The sequence below is a fragment of the Xenopus laevis genome, chromosome 1L (assembly GCF_017654675.1).
Source record: "Xenopus laevis strain J_2021 chromosome 1L, Xenopus_laevis_v10.1, whole genome shotgun sequence".
Taxonomy (NCBI): domain Eukaryota; kingdom Metazoa; phylum Chordata; class Amphibia; order Anura; family Pipidae; genus Xenopus; species Xenopus laevis.
This window is the reverse complement of record NC_054371.1, coordinates 148,902,119-148,924,299: the sequence shown is the minus strand read 5'-3', so window position 1 is coordinate 148,924,299 and position 22,181 is coordinate 148,902,119. Positions and strand designations below refer to the sequence as shown.

The 22,181-nt window shown below is 39.9% G+C and overlaps 1 protein-coding gene across 1 annotated transcript; it reads right to left on the bottom strand.

Moving 5' to 3' along the window:
* Window positions 1–5,155: 5,155 nt before the first annotated feature.
* cks2.L (CDC28 protein kinase regulatory subunit 2 L homeolog) lies at window positions 5,156–8,874 on the bottom strand. Its single transcript, NM_001112803.1, is given in 3 exon segments — window positions 5,156–5,461; window positions 6,880–7,007; window positions 8,710–8,874. Coding segments are annotated over 3 exon segments (240 nt in total). The 5' UTR covers window positions 8,769–8,874; the 3' UTR covers window positions 5,156–5,408.
* Window positions 8,875–22,181: the final 13,307 nt, after the last annotated feature.

Below are 22,181 nucleotides of genomic sequence, written 5' to 3'. Positions count from 1 at the left end.
GCCAAAATTCACATGTGGGGGTGGGTATTTAAACCATTGCACTGTAAGGCACTGCATCCTTGATAAAGGTTCCCAGGAGGAACCGAAACGTTGGACACAATGCTGTGTTGAAATAAAATACACTTTGCTTTTCTACAAATGAGTGTGCTGATCCTTGTATCACCTGTATCATTAATTTGATCCTGCACCTCAAACTCATACAAGTATCGAGTGCTGATACCCACAGGACCCATATATATATATATATATATATATATATATATATATATATATATATATATATATATATATATATATATATACACATATTTTATGGAAAAAAAATTAATCTTTTTCAATGTGTCTTAGTTACAGAATCCCTCTCCACTGTAGCAACTTGTGAAGTCTGTGATAATAAGTCCCTGCTTAATAAGAATAACTGGATTTTGCAGGCATGTTTCATTTGGGTGGTTTAAGCCTCTGAGCAATATGTAGTAGTTAAGGACCTGCCAAAAGCAAACATAAAAGGCTTCCCTTTCCAGAGTTAAAAGGAAGACTGTGTATAGTAATCAGGAATTTTGGCCCTTTACATTGATGTGGCTTCGCTACATAGACAATCTATTTTTTATCTGGCAGGGATCTGAAAATTCACTACTAATGTTTGTGGAATATTTAAATTCCAGAATAACGACAATTAAATTTACCCTTGAATATGACAAAAACCAGATACATTTCCTAGATGTCATAGTTAGACTGACTGAGGGGAAACTGACGACTGATATTTATAGAAAACCAACTGACAGAGTCACATATTTGGACCCGAATAGCTTCCACCCACCCTCCACGATTAGAGGATTGCCATATAGCCAACTTTTGCGAGTCAGACGTATTGTTAGTGAGGAAGCCAATTTTGACGAAAGGTCTGAGGAAATGGTGGCTCACTTTTCTAGTAGAGGGTATGAAACCAACTTGTTGGAAGGAGTAAGGGAGAAAGTGAAGGAGATACCGAGAAATACCCTGCTGTCTAAAAAAGCCTGTAAAAAATCAGAAAGATTGCCCTTTGTCACCACATACTCGAGACAATCAGGGTATGTGAAAGGTGTTTTAAACCGCCATTGGCATTTATTGCAGACGGATCGGAAATTGGAACCATGGGTGGCTGAACCACCAATGATGGCGTATAAAAGAGCATCCAATCTGAGGGATCAATTGGTCCATGCATTAAGTGAACCCCAAAAGAAACAAGGTACTTGGTTGAGTAATACCAAAGGAATGTATAGGTGTGGACATTGTGTCAATTGCAACTTTGTGGTGCGAACAGATAAATTTTATCATCCGATGACTGGTAGAGGTTTTGAGGTGATGGACTACATTAATTGTCAATCAGACCATGTGGTGTACATGGTGAAGTGTCCGTGTGGCAAAATTTACATAGGTGAGACTACCAGATCCCTAACTATTAGGATTGGGGAACATAGAAGTGATGTGAGACATGGGAGAATTGCATCTCCTTTAGCGAGACACTTTATGGAAGCGCACCACCAAGTAAATCAATTGAGATTTATGGGGATTGAAAGAGTGAAAATGCCAACTCGGGGGGGAAACAGAGAAACATTTCTTAAACAGCGAGAAGTGGATATATAAGCTGCAGGCTCTCTCCCCCAATGGCCTTAATGAAGACAGGGAGTTGTCCCTGTTCTTCTGATATTAACTGTATACAATAATCCTTTTTGTGAATTAGAGTAGATAATAGAGACTCCTTTTTGGAAGGTAATAAATGACCTCAGCCTGTGGTGAAATGAGTATACGTTGTTTGTTGTCTGATGTTTTTAAATATGTTTTTAATCTTTCTTTATATCACTACTTTTACAGATCTTATGGGACAATATCAATTGAAAATTTATTTATTCATGTACAGATGCTAACCTTTGCAAAATATGGCATGATGACTTCACAATACGAGCAAAATGGGCACTTCCACTTTAAATATATTTTATGGGACAATATTAATTGAAATTAATTCCTTCATGCATAGATGCTAAACTTTTGCAAAATAAGGCATGAAGATTTCACAATATGAGTAAAATGGGCACTGTCACTTTAAATATATTACACAAATAATATATAGATGTATATAATAATTGAGTATTAAGTGATTAATGGAGCATATAGTCACTTTACATGTATGATTGATCTATGAATTATAATATATGATCCATTGCGCATTATTCTGATTTTAATAATTATATATGACACACAGGGTGTACTTATGAATTCTAAAATATGATTAACTGTACAATATTTTTTTAATTCAAAAATTTCATTTTTTGATATGGTTACTAGAGGGTTAATGGTTTTAAAAAATGACAGGTGATGTCACATGACTTTGATTGTATGTGTTTTAATGCTCGTTTATAAGATGATATGGAACACTGTTCACACCTTTTTATTGCACTATAGCACTTTTAAGCCATATGAATTATATAATTATAAGGTATATTGCATGATTCTGTCCTGATCTGTTAATCTTCTGGGCGCTCTTGTTATTGTATCAGTTCTGGGGCGATGCAAACAATAGTGTCACATGTAGCTGAAGTTGCTTAGCAACGTGGTAAACAGATGCGCACGCTTCCTCCCTGAATATGCGCAGTTTAGCGCCACGTCACCAAGCCAGATGACTCATCGGCGGAAGTGACGTAGGCGGAAGTGACGTCACAAACCCGGAAGTATAGGAAGCGCGCGAACGAAGCGTCCTGATAGTGATTGAATAGGGTATTTATACCTCCACTAAACTCAGTAAGCATCAGAATCCCCTTGACAAAGGCCTTGGTGCCGAAACGTTGGGGCCATTCTCATTTTTCTGGTAGGTGTATCCGCTCCCTTGCTGATTTCTTGCTTGCTGCATATAACTAATGGGTGGTTAATTTTCTATGCTACTTTTTTAACATTGTATAAATTGCGCCATGTGTTGTATGGCATTGTCTATGTAAAATGTTTTTTGAACAATAGTAAAAATAATTTTTTCAAACCACCCACGTGTTAAATTGTTCTCGTTTTTGTTTTGAGTGTGCAAACATGTAGATTGAGTATTAAAAGGAAGACTGTCAGCTTTTGCAGGGGTCAAAGAAGTGTTTGTAATAGTTTGAACTGTAGATTTGCCCATCTGCAGCAAGCACAGGCCTTTTGCAATATAGCTCTGTTTGGCAATACTTTTGTCCCTCCATCTAGCAGTATCTTTCCCTTTCGCCTGAAAGGGGAACTCCGGCTTCCAAACCAAAAATTGATAAAGAGGCCCACATAACACAGAAACCCCTAATATATCATCACAGTTACCTGTTTCTTCAAAAAGTATGAATAAATGCAGTTTTTTATGCTGAAATCCAGCTGTTAACAGTTCTTCTCTTTCTGCATCATTTGAAATCCTGACAGGGAAGGAGGGACTGATGTTCCAAATTGTAACATCTTCTCCACAGCTTACAGACAGCATGCAGGAACTACATAACCCACAATGCATTGCACTATGATGTTCCTTTCTTTATTGAACAAAATAGTACAAGCTGGCACACAAAGCCAGCTCACTCGCTTTGTGTGCCAGCTTGTATTATTTTGTTACTTTGAAATTGGTTGTGCCGTCTCCCTTAAGTGTTTGAGCACCAAGTTATACCCATTATTGAAGGGCCTGAGTGTGCACGTGATCTTCTACACCTTTCCTTATTGAAAAATGCCAAGCAAAAGATACAGTGCAAGAACGCCACATATTCTTGCAAATGGAGAGGAGTACTGCAGAATGGCTAAATGGAAAGACATACTGCTAGACTGAACACCAGGTACATACTTCTATGCCAGGAATGGCCTTGTAATACAAATCTATAGTTCTGTTGGAGGGCAATATATGCTGTTAGAGGGACATAATAAAGAGGGCCACACATACTGCAGTTGGGAGACACATTGCTAAAGATTCAAACATACCCAACTGAACAAAGCTGGAATAGGTACAGGCCCCAACAATTATTATGTACCTAGTACTAAGGCTACATTAAACTTTTGCTTTTTTTTCAGTCATTGCTCACATCAGTGTTCCTTAGATCAGAACTTTTTCTCAGAACCTGTATAACTTTTAACCACCTCTTTCAGAAATATGCCCGAGGACGCGGCCTATATAGTTCAAAGCTTATGATTTCTCTCTCCAATGAAGGGTATTACTTTAAAGGAGAAGGAAAGATCCTGCACTTGTGATTGTATTGACTTACCTGAAACCCCGGGCCGGTGCTCCTATCAGCAGAAAACTGCACAGGCCTGGGGTTATACCAGTGAGCACCACGGAGCCATCCACTTTAGTCTTCCTCTTTCTTCGTGTGGCTGCGCAGTAGAGCGAAACGCCGAACTTTAACTAAAAAGTTGACTAATTTGTTCAACTGCGCATGCATTTGTCCTGGAAAAATGGAGGCAAGAAGAAGGTCACTCCATGGTGCTCACTGGTATAACCCCAGGCCGGTGCAGTTTTCTGCTGATCGGAGCACTGGCCCGTGGTTTCAGGCGAGTCAATATAATCACAAGTGCATGATGGCATTCGTTCTCCTTTAACACAGAAATGTATCTTTCCTGTTTTAATTTTCCAATCATACTTTCACTTTTAAATAACTTCATAGCTCATGTGACTTGCTAGCCAATGACACTCCTAACAAAAAGTAATGAGCAACTGGAATGCAATATTTTTCTACTTTAGATGTAGAGTTTCGGTAATTAGTGCAATGTATAAAGGCAAGGGTTTCACTTAAGTTATCTTTTCACAGCCTTATAATATGCAGCCTTGTGCTTTGTAGCTGCTTCATACAGTGATACATATGGGTTATCTTCTACTAAAAAGTTTTTTTCATATTGGGCTTGGTCTGTCATAGTGTCTGTTTTAGGGAAACAAATAATAAAAAAATCTAACTAAATTGCAGATGCTTAGATTCAGATAAATTACAGCACACTGTGGGGCTGTGTTACTGCACTAGAGCTCCTAGCATGCAACAATGCATGATGGGAGGTTTAGTCTTGGAACATAGGCAAAATGAAGACAACTGAATAAGGAACTAGAAAGGTTGCTGCATATTTGTCCACAGAGAAAAAAAACTATGGCAACACAGGTTATACATAAATATACGGTCAGACAAAATACAAGAACTCAAAATTTAAGATCATGCATGCAACATGTAAACTTTATTAAACAGAGCAAGAAAAGTGGTGACTTATCAGCCATGACAGAAGAGGGGAAATACACGTAAAAAACGTAAAATAGCAGCTCCAATCTGTAGGTTCACTAACTGAGCTCTTTGCTGAATATACAGCTCTTGCACAGTTTTGTGTGTACGGCCGAGAGTCTTTGTATTCACTGAATACTACAATATGTACATATTGTCCCAAAAGAATAAACATGAAGCAGTTCATTTCTGTTGCTCTTTTGGAAGGGGTCTTCTAAAAAGAAGAATGTGTGGCTCTGTAAAGGAAACAAAAACAATTAACTTAGAATAACTTAGACTTAAAGGTGCAGGTGTTTTTATATACCAAATGAATGCTTGAGTTTCTTCTCAACAAAGAAAATGTGGATAACACAATACAAATAAGTTGGAATACTGCATGTAGACACTTAAAGCCTCAAACAGATTATATTGCATCTAATGCTGGAGGAATAGTCTGTTTTACTGAAAAACAGTTCTCAAACAGTCCTCAGAGGGTTCCTCTCTCTGTATTAATGTCTTTCTTTATGGTACATAGGCAAAGTAAACCTTTGCTCTTAAAAACGTAGAAATATAACATGGCCAGTCACACGGTTGCCGGATGAAACAAGTTAAGCTTCTTGTATGAATACATGTGGATTTGATGCTTTTAGCTTAAATAAATGTGAACATTTTCAAAACACCAAGCACAGTGTGTTCAAGAGTGGATACTGTACATTTGTCTTGATTACCAAAGGATAATAAAAATATTAAATAAGCACTAGCCCCCATGCACAACTAGCCCCATTATATGCACAATCCATATATGTCATAGCAGTTGTTGGGACAGAGCGCACTTGCATGCATAGTCAAAAGTATTTTTGAGAACTTGCACCTGATTTTAGGAAACTTCAGACCGACTATAAAATCCACTGCAAACCAAGCGTTAAATAAGTCTGACATACACAGTAAATTCCCAACAGCTATGACACAATTTAAAGTCCATTCTTTTAACTGTATGATGGCACCAGGAGACTGCAGACAATGTTATCCTTCCACAGAGAATCCATTATACCCCACTACAGACACCAGGCCCATGAGCGCTTGGTTCACATTCATAACCAACAGAGGACTGGCCATAAGAACTGAAATCCCTACCAAAGGATAACGCAGGGATAATGACAAAATGCATAAAGATCAACCAGTTTTCACCTTGAGCCAATCAATATCTCATGAGCCCTGAAACACTACTCCGCTATATACCTTCCAACATCCCCTGTTAAGACTTTTTTAAAAAAAAAATAAAAAACCAGCTGCACTTGGTATGCTGAAATTGTGCTACAGCACATCGGGTTTTACTTGCATCACTGGAATAAAATAATTGAAGAAATGCATCTTACTGCACATGGCCCAAAATATCCACCACACTAGGAGCTTCCTCCCAGCACAGGTGAAATAGCCCTCAATAGGGACATTCTACTAAAAAAGTCAAAGTTCCCCTGTACAGGCTCTGTCGGCCCCACCTCCCTTGGGATGCAATTTTGAAGTGATGGCTTCCCTTTACAGATTTATATATTTAATAAATCTGAGCAAAATTGCAAAATGAGAAAAACAGAATTTTTGTAATTACTGAGAAAATGCCCTTTAGCTGTACAAGAAATTAAGAGTGGAACTGGAATAAATTGAAAAGCATTCTTACCAGGTTCATGAATCATATAATGGACCCATCCAAGGCTTTGCTGCACACCAAGCCTTCTCCACTCTTCTTCAGACATAAGATGAGTTTTGGGTACTTGCTTGGCCAACTCTTTGGGTAACACCACATGCCTGTTTCAAGAATGAAATATGATTACCATATGTTAAAGGGAAGAAAAACAGTAAAAATGCATTTCCTAATCTTGGGTCCCCAAATTGATATAATCCAACAACACTGGAGACCCCAAGTAAAGTTCCAAAACACTGCTATAAATGGTTATTTACTTTGGAATCACAAAATTACTACAATTCACCAACTTCTCACCCAAAAAGGCATATACACCTTCCATAGTAGACTCACTGATCAGGATATTACTGCTTTCCACTAAACTGGGCATACACTGAAAGATCCACTTGTTTGGTGGTTTTTGCCGGATATGGACGCCAAAGAGATGGGCCAAATTGGCCCAATCTGATCATTTGGCCTCCAGATGCATATTGTATCATAAATACAACCTATGCAAGGCTGTTTAGAGAGTTGATGTGGTCCATACTTGATGGAAATTTTAAACCTGTTCTATTGACTTCTAGTCAAAAATCAACAGATATCTGCCAGGTTGCGAGTTTGGCCCCTATACACTGTTCAAGTACATACGAATTCTGGAATGGTAGTGTTTGCATCTTAAATCAGACTAAAAAAAAAGAAAAGAAAGAAAAGGAAAACATTGCACTGAATTGTTGACCATTTTGTGACATTGTTTTGGTTGTAAAGGTAAAATAGAATATTGAAGGTCATTGGAATCCAATTCCCGCACCTTTGCAACAATAAGTAAGCAGCAGCTTTGCACACTGTAAACGATTTTGGCCGATTCTTACTGTATTGTTGCTCACCAACTCATTTAGAAAGGGTGACTTGTGTGGAAGCAAAAATAAATGTGGTTAATGTGTAGGGTCACATCCCTACCTGCAGTCTAGATTTTTGTCCGGATATCAAAACACTGAAAGTTAACTAAGAAAGCCGTGTGTAGCCCACAACTGAATTTTGCCGGTGAAATCTCATAAGACCAAATCATGGGTGGCCAGTCACACCTCATAGTCTGTCAGGTCATCAGAAATGCGCAAGCCACACTTGTAAGTAACCTAACCCATCAGCCTGGGACTGGTGTTCGGACACACACATGAAGAGTCCTGTGGATAGACACTGGGGACCTGGAAAGTCAAATTATTATATAAAATGAATAGGGACAACTGCCTAGGATCTCTAATAACTTGTAATGAGATAATCTGTATAAATACAGAACAGCACAGATTCTCTGGTAGTATGCAAAACCATGCACATATAAGGATTAGTGATAATTATGTCATGAAAAGCCTATTCCTCTGCCCACTTAGAAGTTTTAAGCTTTTACTACTTTGCTTCTAGGATCCAGAAGTCAGTGGCCACTGTACAGTTTGAAGTCTTGATGCAATTTCCAGCAAATACTCTCTTGCAAACAAGCACTGAGCCGAAATCACCTCTCAGACCATTAAAAACAATATTTGTGGGGACGTGCCAGCCTCGATTTACATAGAGAACCACGTGATTGCCTTAACTACAACCGGAACCTCATGTTAGTCACGAATAAGTGACATCAATAACCCACTTACACCCAACAGCGTAATCAAGTGTAAAACAAATGGCGCATTAACGTTTGATATAAGTCAGCGGAAAAACTATTCCCGGCAGAAATGGCTCAGGGTTTTAGGTTTAAGAAACAGCTGTGCTGGAATGCCAGCGCAGGCCTACACCAGACAGCGTGAGACAACGTCCCGTCGTCCCCTACCAAAGTTTTACCTGTACTCGTAGTGTTCATCCGTGTACTTGTCCGAGTAGTAAATGTTCTTGAATGACATGTTCCCGTTCGTAGCGGCTATGCCGCAAATCAGTTCGCTCTCCTATCCCCACTATGGGCGGGTAAAAGTGACTATTTACTAACCCGGTTGCTGCCCTCTAACCGCCGCGAGCGAGTAAGTCACGCTTTGAATTGTGCTGCGCTTACAGACAATTGGTTACGACAAGTTCCCCTCTTACCCAATCAGAAGATTCGTTAACTTCCCCCTTCTGCGCGCGACTGAGAAAAGTAACCAATCGGAAGACAGTTGCTAGGCGTGCAGAGAAGTTTACTAAAACGTGTGGCGCCGCTGCGATAGCTAGGGAGGAGTTAAGAGTCAAGGAAATAAGCTCGGCCGTAGCCGCCATCTTGGTGTTGGGAAAATAAAGTTGACGACAAATTAAACGTAGAAGATGTTTCTCAAAAATTCTATGCGCATTTGAATGCAGCGACAAAATAAAAAAATCCACCGTCAAAAAATATTTCCCGCGATTTTACTAGGTTTTGTAGAAATGTTTATTGGCTGTCGTCATGGAGATGCTTTTAAGCTGTAAATCTGATCGCTCAGATAAAGAAGAAAAAAAAAAGGCACGTCACAATACGTCACGTGGTGCCTGATTCTGGGATACCGTACACCAAAATCAAAAACACCAATTGTTTGCTGATTGTCGCAAATTTTTATTACCGTGAATCACGTGAACCATGGCTGGAATGAGAGTCAAAATAGGCCTTGGCATTTCAGGTACAAAGAGGCCCAATCAGCCTATATAGAGGCCCAAACAGACCCCACCAGCCAACTAAATACTGACTTTCTATGGCACTTTATAGCAGCCCCTCTGGCATTTGCCAGAACCCACAGATTGCCAGTCTGGGCCTGACGTGTACTTAAGGTTGTCACCTTTTCTGGAAAAAAATACCAGCCTATATGTTTATATTTTTTCCCTATTAATAACCTTGGGATCCACCATCATTTTTACCAGCCAGGCTCAGGGCCGTTTTAAAGGAATTGTTCAGTGTAAAAATAAAAAGTGGGTAAATAGATAGACTGTGCAAAATAAAAAATGTTTCTAATATAGTTAGTTAGCCAAAACATGTAATGTATAAAGGCTGGAGTGATTTGATGTATAACATGCAGGGCCGGAACTAAGGGTAGGCAGAGTAGGCACATGTCTAGGGCGCAGAGGTGGTGGGGCGCCAGGCACGTACTTACTCCTACCCCTAGTCCGGTCCCTTCTCTGTGCATCTGTGCGCTGAAGCGTCAATGCGCTGAAGCGCGCAACTAGTTGGCGCAGCAGCCGGGCAGGCTGCCTAGGGCGCCTGCCCGGCTTGGCCCGGCTCTGATAACATGTCAGTCATAACACTACTCCCTGCTTTTCAGCTCTCTTGGTTAACACTGACTGGTTACCCTGGTTACCAGGCAGTAACCAATCAGAGACTTGAGGGGGGGCCACATGGGTCATATCTGTTGCTTTTGAATCTGAGCTGAATGCTGAGGATCAATTGAAAACTCACTGAACAGAAATGTACCATGTGGCCCCCCTTCAAGTCGCTGACTAGCTCAGAGTTATAGAGCTGAAAAGCAGGAAGTTGGATTCTTGCTGTTTTATTAGACATCTGTTCACTCCAGCCTTTATACATTACATTTTTGGCTAACTAACTATATTAGAAACATTTTTTATTTTGCACAGCCTATCTATTAACCCAGTTTTTATTTTCACACTGAACTATTCCTTTAAGGCCTTGGTGGGCCCTGGGCAAAGTAAACTAGTGGGCCGCCCATACCCCTGGCTAGGGTTGCCACCTTTTCTGGAAAAAAATACCGGCCTTCCTATAGTCTTGCTGTTTTTTTCCTATTAATAACATTGGCATCAAACATAATTTTTACCGGCCAGGTGGCAACCCTAGCAGCGCGTCAGAAAATTATAAAACCGGTCTCGCCTCCCCGTGTTTCCTCCCTCCATCTTCCTCTCTGTGTGCGTCCCCTCCCTCCCTGTGTGCGTCCCCTCCCTCCATCTCCCTCCCTGCGTCTCGCCCCGCCCCCTCTATTTTTCAGCGCAATGGGCCCCCAAAAGCAGTGGGCCCTGGGCAGACTGGTAATACCAGCCAGGTGGCAACCCTACTATGAACTATGATTGGTATGTCAGTGTGTGTGGGGACCACAGCAACACATAAATACACCATGTCCAGTACCATGATTGGCAATAAGAGGAAGCCAGATGTCTGATAGACCCCCATTTATAAGGAGTTAGAATTGCATAAGCCCCCACTTGCTTATGAACTGCAATTAAAGTTGCCAACTTTTCTGGAAAAGAATACCGACCTTTATATATATATAATTATCTTTTTTTCCCTATTAATAACATTGGGATCAACCATGATTTTTAGCAGCCAGGCCCGGGTGGCCCGAAATGTTGCCTTTCTAATGTATGTTTTGAGTTTAATAAACCTCACGCTTTTTCAAATTCTCAGTGTGTTGCTGCCATTTTCTCCATGACATGATACTTGATCAGATAAAAGTCATGCTTTCTAGCCAGTTATAAGTAAAACAAAAAGATTTTTATGGAAAACTGCACCGGTGAGTAGACCCTGCAATGCATCTCTCCAGAGGAGGAGGGTGATATTTTTGTGTGCAGTAGAAGGGTTCTCCATGGAAAATTTTAGGATTAACACAGTTTGAACCCCCCCCCCCCTTCGTGGGTCTGGTCTGGAACTTGGATTCAAAATAGACCCGGCATTTCAAGTACACAGGCCCAATCAGCCCCCCAGCAGCCCACTAAATAGTGACTGCCGGTGGCATCTTACAGCAGTCCCTTTGGCATTCGCCAGTCTGGGCTTGCCCCTACCCCCCATCTCCCATCACCATGTCATTCCCCAGGTTTTCTGGTTCTCCATAAAATTCAATGTGCCCATGCACAGTAAACATCCATTGACTGAGAGGGTGAACATGTGCAGTGAACGTCACTTCAGGTGGGCGGCAATGTGATGCAATGCAGTCATTTCTGATATCTCTGAATTTTATATGAATAGTTATATGACACCTCTATAATTATAGGTGTTTTCTAAAAATGTATTGGTTTATTTAAGTGTTCTCCTGAGATGGACATTGCTGGCTGCAGAGGTAATTGCTCAGAGAAAGCTGAAGGAGATTCTGCTGTTTCCTTCTAATATATAGTTGCTGTGAGCTACAGTTTTGGTCTGTGTGGGTGGCCTCATAGAAAACAATGAAACCTATTATTAGCAAATGGCAAAGGCTAAAAAGTTTTAAAAACACATACTGATAACAAAAATAACAATATGTGACAGAAATCTTTATGTACACATTGCTCTAGATAGCACTGTGTTTGCAAAATGTATCCATGACTTGATTGGTACTCAGGACGTATTATGCATCTATGTTTGGGCACATATACATGATTCATTGTACTTGTTGTTGCTGCATGTTTCTGTGTGTTCAGTTATTGATCTTTTTTTATGCAAGCAGGTGTATTCAAATTCAGACATTTTTTGAAAGAAGAAAAATAAATATTTCACGACCAACGACATAACAATTTCATGGGCTTCTAGTTTGTATGGCAGGTAAATAATGAGCAGACTGTACTTCTTTCTAAGGTGCAGTCTGAACTGACTACTAATGAGCACAGCAGCATGAGGGTTCCATATAGTTTGAGTATGTAACTCTTGCACTGCTGAGAGGATCAATATCATGTAGCTGCAGTTCACAAAACAGATAGAAATATTTCTCCAGAGTAATAACCCAAAGCAACTGATAAGGATTTTTTTTTCCTTTTTATTGTTTAACTATAATTGAGTTGTAGTTATGGGCAGCACAGTGGTGCAGTGTTTGCTGGTTGCAAGGGCACTATCTACAAGGAGTTTGCAAGTTCTCACTGTGGTTGCCTAGGTTTCCTCTGGGTACTTCCACACTACGAAAACACACAAGAAGGTTAACTGATTCCTATTAAAATTAATTGGTTGGAAAGGGTTTCATGAAATGTAGTTACATTCGTTACGGCATCAATAACTGGATGTTAACATACAGTATCACATGAAAACCCAACACATGAACACTTCAGTTCTTTTTTTGCTGGAGTAAGTCAGTTGCAATTGTTATCTTTTGTTAACATTCACAAAAAAAGTAGGTTTGTGCAAGATGAGGGTGTTTGAAGGTGGTGAGCTCTATCTTTATGTGTGGACCTATAATCATATTTCAACAAGTAAGGTCAGTGTCTGACTGGCCCACCGGGATACCATGAAAACTCCTGGTGGGCCCAGGTGTCAGTGGGCCCTTATGCTGCTAAACATTTGGCCTATTTCATGGCCATTCCCTATTTCATTGTATACAGTTGTGTGTGCTTCAACCACCTCACATAAGTTCCTTTCGGGCAGAGTGCAAAGCAGTGTATAGGCCCTTGCCATGGGCCAATTATACAGCAAAAAGGAAAAACTGCAGCACCTCTTGTTTGCAAAATGTGAAAAATTTATTGCAATTGGTCAGTAACAGGCAACGTTTCGGGCCTTGTCTTGCCCTTTCTCAAGCCTGCCTGATAGTGTGTGATACAAACATTTATCCATCAAAAAGAGTGAGCCAGGTCAGTCAGGGGGTACTATATACACCCGCAGGTTTGAAAAATAGTTACAAACACACAAAAAATATAAAGAGAAGCTTGAGATAATTAGAGCCTATAAATCTGCGGCACCAAACCTCAAGCCACCAAGCAAACCAGTTCGGGTGTTATAGTGAAATAACTTCAAAAATAATAGACACTTAAAACGTAACCTTTAATAAATTTCGTTAAAAGCACAAAACCAAAAAATATACAGGGCCGTGCCCTCAGTGACACAACACCACCTATGACCTATGCCCCTGAAGAAGCCGTTTTCACGGCGAAACGCGTCGGGCAGCATAGGTGGACGGTGGGGGAGAAGCTCCCATCCGTTCCCAACGTAGGTAGGCAGAAATTGTCTTCTTGGGAATGGAAAAACTAAGGGGAGGGTGTAATTACTGCTACTAGGCTGCTAGAAACATTTGTAGTTCGCCTTACTGACTGGCGTTCTGTCACTCCACCGTATACCACCTGATGCAGCTTTTAATTGTTGTTTTTTAAGGCTAATGTCCTGCACTGCCTATACTACTTTGAGGTAGTGGGTCTTCACGTTTTGTAGTGGTGTTGTGTCACTGAGGGCACGGCCCTGTATATTTTTTGGTTTTGTGCTTTTAACGAAATTTATTAAAGGTTACGTTTTAAGTGTCTATTATTTTTGAAGTTATTTCACTATAACACCCGAACTGGTTTGCTTGGTGGCTTGAGGTTTGGTGCCGCAGATTTATAGGCTCTAATTATCTCAAGCTTCTCTTTATATTTTTTGTGTGTTTACAAACATTTATCCCCCACACTGGGGGAGTGCACAATACCAGGACCCACCCCCAATCAAGTTCAAACCAATCAAGTGAGGACATCATGAAAGTCCAGTAAAGTCCAAGTGTTATTCATTTTCCGTGTGTCTTGTTAGTCCATATTCCATACTGGGTATTTAGTTGTACTTATAAGACAAAAATTTCAATAGTGACACTTAGGGGCAGATTTACTAAGCTCGAGTGAAGGATTCGAATTAAAAAAACGTCGAATTTCGAAGTGTTTTTTGGGCTACTTCGACCATCGAATGGGCTACTTCGACCTTCGACTACTACTTCGACTTCGAATCGAACGATTCGAACTAAAAATCATTCGACTATTCGACCATTCGATAGTCGAAGTACTGTCTCTTTAAGAAAAACTTCGACCCCCTACTTCGGCAGCTAAAAGCTACCGAAGTCAATGTTAGCCTATGGGGAAGGTCCCCATAGGCTTGCCTGTGATTTTTTGATCGAAGGATATTCCTTCGATCGTTGTATTAAAATCCTTCGAATCGAACGAATAATCCTTCGATCGTTCGATCGCAGGATTTGCGCTAAATCGTTCGACTTCGATATTCGAAGTCGAACGATTTTAGTTCCTAGTCGAATATCGAGGGTTAATTAACCCTCAATATTCGACCCTTCATACATCTGCCCCTTAGTGATTAAAGATTAGAATAAAACAATATATAAGGTTATAGAGGCTGCAGTACCTTTTACCCGGAGAGGATAGTTCCAAATGGAATCTCCTCGATGCAGTCCGGGATCATGTACCCATTCTTCATAAATGTTGATAACCTTAAAAGACAAAATGTAAACATACAATAAAAGGTTAAAACCAATCAGAACAAAAGAGGGTGTTGTCTGACCTAAGTGGAATAGAAGGGTATTATAACTTAAATAAAGCACATAGGTGTATATTCCCTATTAAGGCCCTTAGGCCAAAGCGTACCCAATTTGTTTATCCAGTACATTTCTTTTCTTTTAAGGACTTTTAACTGATCGCCCCCTCTTCTTAATTTGGGGACGCCATCAATAATCTGAAATCTCAGCTGACTTGGTGTGTGTTTCGCTGTGTGAAAGTGTGCAGGTATAGGGAGTTCGAGGTCTTCGCATCTTATGGTTGATTTATGTTTTGAAATTCTGTCTTTCACTTTCTGAGTTGTTTCTCCCACATATCCTAGTCCACATGGGCATTTGATTAAATAGATGACATATGTAGATTCACATGTGAAAAATTGCTTGATAGTGAATCTTTTCCCAGTGTGGGGATGTGTGAAACTCTGTCCTTTGGTCACACTGTTGCACTGTGCACAATTCAAGCAAGGGTAAGTTCCTGGTTTAATATCAGCTAGGTATTGCTGGCCTGTTTTCTTAGTTGGGCCAATATCCGCTTTTACTAGGGTGTCTCTGATATTCCTCCCTCTCCTATAGGCCATCAATGGAGGGGAAGTGAACTCCTCAATGTCTGGGGAGCATTTTTGTAATATATGCCAGTGTTTGCGTAAAACCGTGGCTATATGTTTACTGGCCGATGTATATTGGCTTACAAAAGCTAATCTCTTTTGTGTCTTGGGTATGTTTTTGTTTTCAAGCAAAGTTTCTCTCGGAATACTTTTCATATGTTCACCGCTCTCAGCAAGGGCCTCTTTTGGGTAGCCTCTATCACTGAAGCGTTCAATCATTTCAGCTGCTCTTATGGGGAATAGCTCTGGATCTGATACAATCCTTTTGATTCGAGCTAACTGTGTCTTAGGTAGGGATTTCTTAAGAGCTGGAGGATGGCAACTTTTATAGTGCAGTAATGTGTTACGGTCAGTTGGTTTTTTGTACCAGTCTGTCTCCAGACGGTTGTTATCGATGTATATGTTTAGATCTAGAAAAGAGACACATTTTTGATCAGAGACAAGTGTAAATTGGATTGTGGGTACCGCTGTATTGAGCCAGTTGTGAAATTCTAGTAAGGTGTCCCTATCACCATTCCAAATCATAAAAATATCGTCTATGTAGCGACGATAGAAAATACAGTGTGAAGAAAACAAAACATTTGGATATACATACTGTTCCTCGAAGCTTGCCATGTACAGATTGGCATAAGTTGGCGCCACATTACTCCCCATGGCTGTGCCCCGACGTTGCATGTAGTATGAGTCTCCAAACAGAAAGTAGTTCTCATATAACACTATTTTTAATAGATCAATCAGAAAAGATTGTTCCGACCCGCTGTGATCAGTGTTTAGCAGACTATCACTCACTGCTTGTATCCACATCTCATGTGATATTGAGGTATACAAACTGCCTACATCCAAACTTACCAGAAGAACCTCTGTATTTGGTAGGATAATGTTATGTAGTTGATTAAGCAGTTGCATATTATCCTTTAGATATGATCTAGTGTTAACCACCAGTGGCTGTAAAACCCTATCTAGGTAGGTTGCTAGAGGGGAGAATACTGAGTCTGTACCTGCCACTATGGGTCTACCTGGTGGATGGGCGGGATCTTTATGTATTTTAGGCAGCGTGTACAAAACTGGTGTCATAGGGTGTTCCTTTATTAGAAATTTTTTTGTGTCTTTCTCAATTATACCATCCTCCACCCCTTGGTCAATGATTTGTGCTATGCGTTTCTGTATCTCAGGGAGGGGGTCCTTGCTGACTTTTTTGTATACCTCCTCGTTGCTCAGCTGGTTTAGAATCTCCTGTATGTATTGGTCCCTGTCCATCACCACTAGGGCGCCCCCTTTGTCAGCTGGTTTGAATATTATGTCTGGTTTGCTCATCAAAGTACGCAATTCTTGTTGTTCATTCCTAGACATATTATACCTTACATTAGCAGGAATAGTATCAATATTGTTTTTTTTGACCAAATCAATATCTTTTTTAACCATCTTAATGTATGTTTCCACAGCATTATCACCTGGTGGGGGAACAAATGTGCTTTTATTTCGTAGGCCAAGTTTTTTCAAACTCAGTTGAGAATGTCCTAACCCAGTATTGCAATAGGTGGATTCAAGTGGCCTGGGTGTATTAAAGAAGGACTTAAGTCTTAGGCTTCTAAAAAACCTCTACATGTCAATGTCTAGGGTGAAAGAATCACACCGATTGGTTGGGCAAAATGATAAGCCTTTGTTCAGTAATGTTATTTGCTGTTCAGAGAGGGGAAAAGAGGAAATATTATGTACTAACGTTTTGGTTGTTGGCGTGCTGTGCGTCCAGGCTGCTGTCTCTGTGCTTGGCTGTTTCTTGGAACGTTGATGCCTTTTGCCCCCTCTTCTCTGGTGCCTCGGTGGTCCTGGGGGCCTTCTCCTAAAAAAGCCTCTGTGCTTGACTCGCCCCCCGACAGCTCCTCACTGCTGTAGTTAAGCGGTCTGGTCCCCCAGCGTTTTGGCCTGCGATGCTGTCCTCTCCCCCTCTGGTATTGCCTATGTTGCGGCTGCTGCTGCGAGTTGAATTGGCGATGTGTGATGACGTCACGCGACTCAGACGTGCGCGGGCTGCTCTCTCCCTCTGTCCAGCGATAAACTTGTCCTGCTCTGTAGTCCCCCTATTTCATTGAGAACAAAGAGGCTAAATAGATGGAATAATAGATTATAGTATTATAGTATGTAAGGAAAATTGACTATAGAGGTTGAGTGAGGAGAGGAAGAATAATAGTACTGAGAGTGGGCCCGTGGTCTAAGGATTTTTGGTGGGCTCCTGGTGTCCCAGTCCGACATTGAGTAAGGTCAAAATGTGGCTTTCATGCTTCCTAGAGACATGAACCCCTTACTTTTTTAAGGTGAGTCAAATAGCACACACCTGTGTAGGGTGGGAGCACATCGGCTTCTCCCTGCCTGTCGAGAAAACACCACAAAAAGTTTACATTTGACACAAATTTTTGTGCATAAAGTCACTGAAATAATGTCCAATTTTAAAACCAAGGGACACTTTTCAACACTAGAGACAGCCTCTTTAATAGGGAAACTTAAACGGGTTGTTCACCTTTAAGTTAACTTTAATTATGCTATAGAATGGAAAATTCTAAACAACATTTCAATTGGTCTTCGTAATTTAATTTTTTTTACAGTTTTTTAATAGTTTGCCTTCTCCTTCTGACTCTTTCCAGCTTTCAAATGGGGTTCACTGGCCCCATCTAAAACACAAATGCTCTGTAAGGCTAAAAATGTATTGTTATTGTAATTTTTATTACTCATATTTCTATTCAGACCCTCCCTAATTATATTCCATTCTCTTATTCAAATCTATGCATGGTTGCGAGGATAATTTGGACCATAGCAACCAGATTGATGAAAATGCAAACTGCAGAGCTGCTGCATATAAAACTAAATAACTCAAAACCACAAATAATATAAAAAAATTAAAACCAATAGCAAATTGTTTTAAAATATCACTTTCTACATCATACTAAAAGTTAGCTCAACAACCCCTTTAACTACTCTCAGTTAAATAGTATGGTAGAAAGAAAAAAAAATTCCATAAAGCTGAAACTTTCTTAAACACTTTTCAAAGCAAAAAGAATTATAAAGGTGAAATGGAAGAACATTGCATTTTGTCTTATAATAACAGCATCTCACAATAAGGTAATTCTAGTTATTATCACTATAATTACCTCCTTAGAAGTTCTGGGCGTCCCACTACTTTTTGTTTCTCTTAAAAGCCCCAAGATGTGTTTTTTCAGTATTAATTATGCTTGCTGACACTTGCATAATACATAATTATAAAATTAGCAGCTGATTTTTTTCTGTACCTGTGCAACTAGGTAGTTTTCAATAATCAGTATCTGGTTTATCTACTGTGTCTGGCTTGCATTCTGTTGTGATGAGTTCAATGTTATTTTATTTATTTATTGCTTATAATATACAGTGTTTAGAAAGTGAAATAAAAATAATCTTGACAGAGCTGTATGTTTAGTTGCAATGAACTCGAGGTTTATAGCTGCAGGTTGTACGTTTGTTCCATCCATTCCTGTGATGTTAAATGTTCAGTTTAATATGCATTAGCTGCTTAGCACTGGGTGGAGTAATGAGAAAGGTTATGGACACAGGAAGGGGAAGTGAAGGGGGAGGAGCAAACGGTGTGTAGAGAGCAGCCAGGAATAAAGCTGACTTCTACCCTGCAGTCTGGCATCTTTGTGGGCATTCTTCCAGTCTCACAACACCCAGCACTGGGATATCACAACTGGCGACGAGGATTCATATTATCTTACTATACTATGTGTATTTACTTGCAATCCTTTGTGATTCAACAGGGTTGCCTTCTAGTGCCAAAGTTATGATGATGGTTTATATCTGTTTATATCTGCTGAAATGTGGTCAAATCCATGGCTGATTGCTGCACGATTAATGCAATCAATGAGGATGTGCACTTTGAGAGCTTTCAATGTGGGGACCCTGTTTAACAGAGAGGGCTCAGAGTTGGGTCTTCTCAGAACTAGTATGATGTTTCCAATGCGCAATAAGGAATCTTCCTTAGATTAAAGGGATTCTGTCATGGGAAACATGCTTCTTTCAGAACCGATCAGTTAATAGTGCTGATATAATAAAATGTGATGATGGTGCTGATAATGAAAGCTGTGCTAAGTTTTTTTTAAATTTATTTTTGCCTTGAGACAGCCTACAGTCGTCAGCAAAACTTGTTAGTCTTCTAAAAAGTAGCATAACAATTGATTTAAAATCTATACTGCTTACAATAGATACACTGGTTAAACCCAGGATTTTATGTGCTTTATTGATTCATTTATCTCCTCAATATTTTTTTTACTCTAAGGTACCTTGGATTTGGCCTTTTACAGAAGCTAGTTTCTTTTCTCAGATAGGCAAGGTAAAATATCCTGTGAGGAAGCACCCAATGGTACGAAATGCATCAGGAGGGAGTGGCTGACATGAGGTAGGGAGACACTGCCTTTGTGTGATATGGGTGAATGTTTTTATGTGGATTGTTTAAGTTGCATAATGTTGTATCAAATGGTATCAGTGATTTTCTACAAATAGATGTTTGAAGTGAGCTACTGTGCATATTTTTAAATGTAAGCATCTGTTAAGCAAGGTAAATTATATGACCACGGTCCTTGGTGTCCTGCCTTCTCATTCTTTGTGGTGTCCCAGGGTTAGATAGAAATAAATTATTAATTTATATAGCACTGTCACTTTAAAAATCACATAGGTGTTAATTAATTTATATATACACCAATGAATTGCAGTTATGACTGTTGTGATGAACTTAATTAGATGCACATGGGAATTAATTCATTAAAAATTGATTTGGCACAGACAGAGCACCAGCACTTTACACTAAGGGGCACATTTACTTAGCTCGAGTGAAGGATTAGAATGAAAAATGTTTCCAATTTTCGAAGTATTTTTTTGGCTACTTCGACCATCGAATTGACTTCGATTCGAACTAAAAATCGTTTGACTATTCGACCATTCGATAGTCGAAGTACTGTCTCTTTAAAAAAAACTTCGACCACCTACTTCGCCACCTAAAACCTACCGAGCACCGATGTTAGCCTATGGGGAAGGTCCCCATGGGCTTTCCTAGCAATTTCTGATTGAAAGAAAATAGTTTGATTTGAAGGATTTAATCGTTCGTTCAAACGATTTTTCCTTCGATCGAATTGCGGTAAATCCTTCGACTTCGATATTCGAAGTCAAAGGATTTAACTTCGATGGTCGAATGTCGAGGGTTAATTAACCCTCGATATTTGACCCATAGTAAATGTGCCCCTTAGTTGATTAACTTTGAAATAGAAGTTGGGAAATGGCGGGGTACTTTACTTCTGATTCTTTTGAACTTGCTGTGCTAAGTTTAAAATGCAAGCTTTGGCAATAATAGCTAGGGAAAACAAAACATAATAGTGTCAAGGGCCACTGCCCCAAAGTTTGGAATGAGGGCCAAGGAGGAAGCAGACAAAACAAGTACTTGAAATAGAATATTCACTTTATTTTATTTAGTACTTGAAATAGAATATTCACTTTATTTGGCCAAAGAAAGGTATAACATGGCAGGAAGGTAGTTACTGGAACCATCAGGGTAAGCACCAGAGGGTCTAAAAGGCTTCAAGTCCAGCCAAGAGGACAGAAGAGGCAGCGTACAAGGTAGGGTCAGGGAAATGTCACAAACCATAAGTATCAATAACACAGCCGGTACTTATAGGAGCAACAGGAAGACTTACCAACAGCAAAATAACCTAATGGAACAGCAACAGTCATTGCCATCAGTGAGCCTTTTGAAATGTCTTGCCTCACACTGCCATCATCACTGGCATCCTAGCCATTCTTTCTGGTAAGGACATAATGATGCTGCTGATATCTTTGGGTTGGTGTGGATTAGTGACAAACTTAGTGCCTTTTATTGCACAACCACCGCAGTGTGATGAACAGTTAATATATTTACCTTTGCAGAATAATTTTGCTACTTGCCTTCCTTCATTTTTGGGCAGGAGGGCAGGTGTTAGTATAGAGGACAGTGTTACTGCCAGTGCTGCAGATACTGATTATTTTTTTTATGGTCTTAGTAAAGCAGCCCTGCTCTGCAATTTACTTAGGTAGTAGTGCAGCAACCTGTAGCAACTAAGAGCACTTACTCTTTTGGGTTTTTCAGACAAATAAAATATCACATTTCTGTGGCTCACTGTATAATTTTCCACCTGTTGTGTCTTTCTGATGTTTTGATTTTTGTGCAGGGCATGCTAAACAGAGGTTGGAAGTACACACATGTATCTGGAACTCTTCATAAATGAGCCTCTGAATCCAGTCGTGCATGTTATAGGAAAAATCCAGGATTAATAAGTATATTGCAGCCACATATTGGAGGCACTTGGAGTCTTGGGGTGTCTGGCTGCTTTAAAGACAAGATGTTGGTATACACACATACTGAGGTACTTTCATTTGAGCATAACTGAGGTTTTAGAAGCTTAAGTGGTGCCAGTTAAGCTTAAAGGGGAACTATAGCGGAAATGTAATATACGCTATAAATAAGAAACTTTCTAAATACAATTGATTAAACATTCTGCATTGTTTCTAAAATAATCAAGTTTAT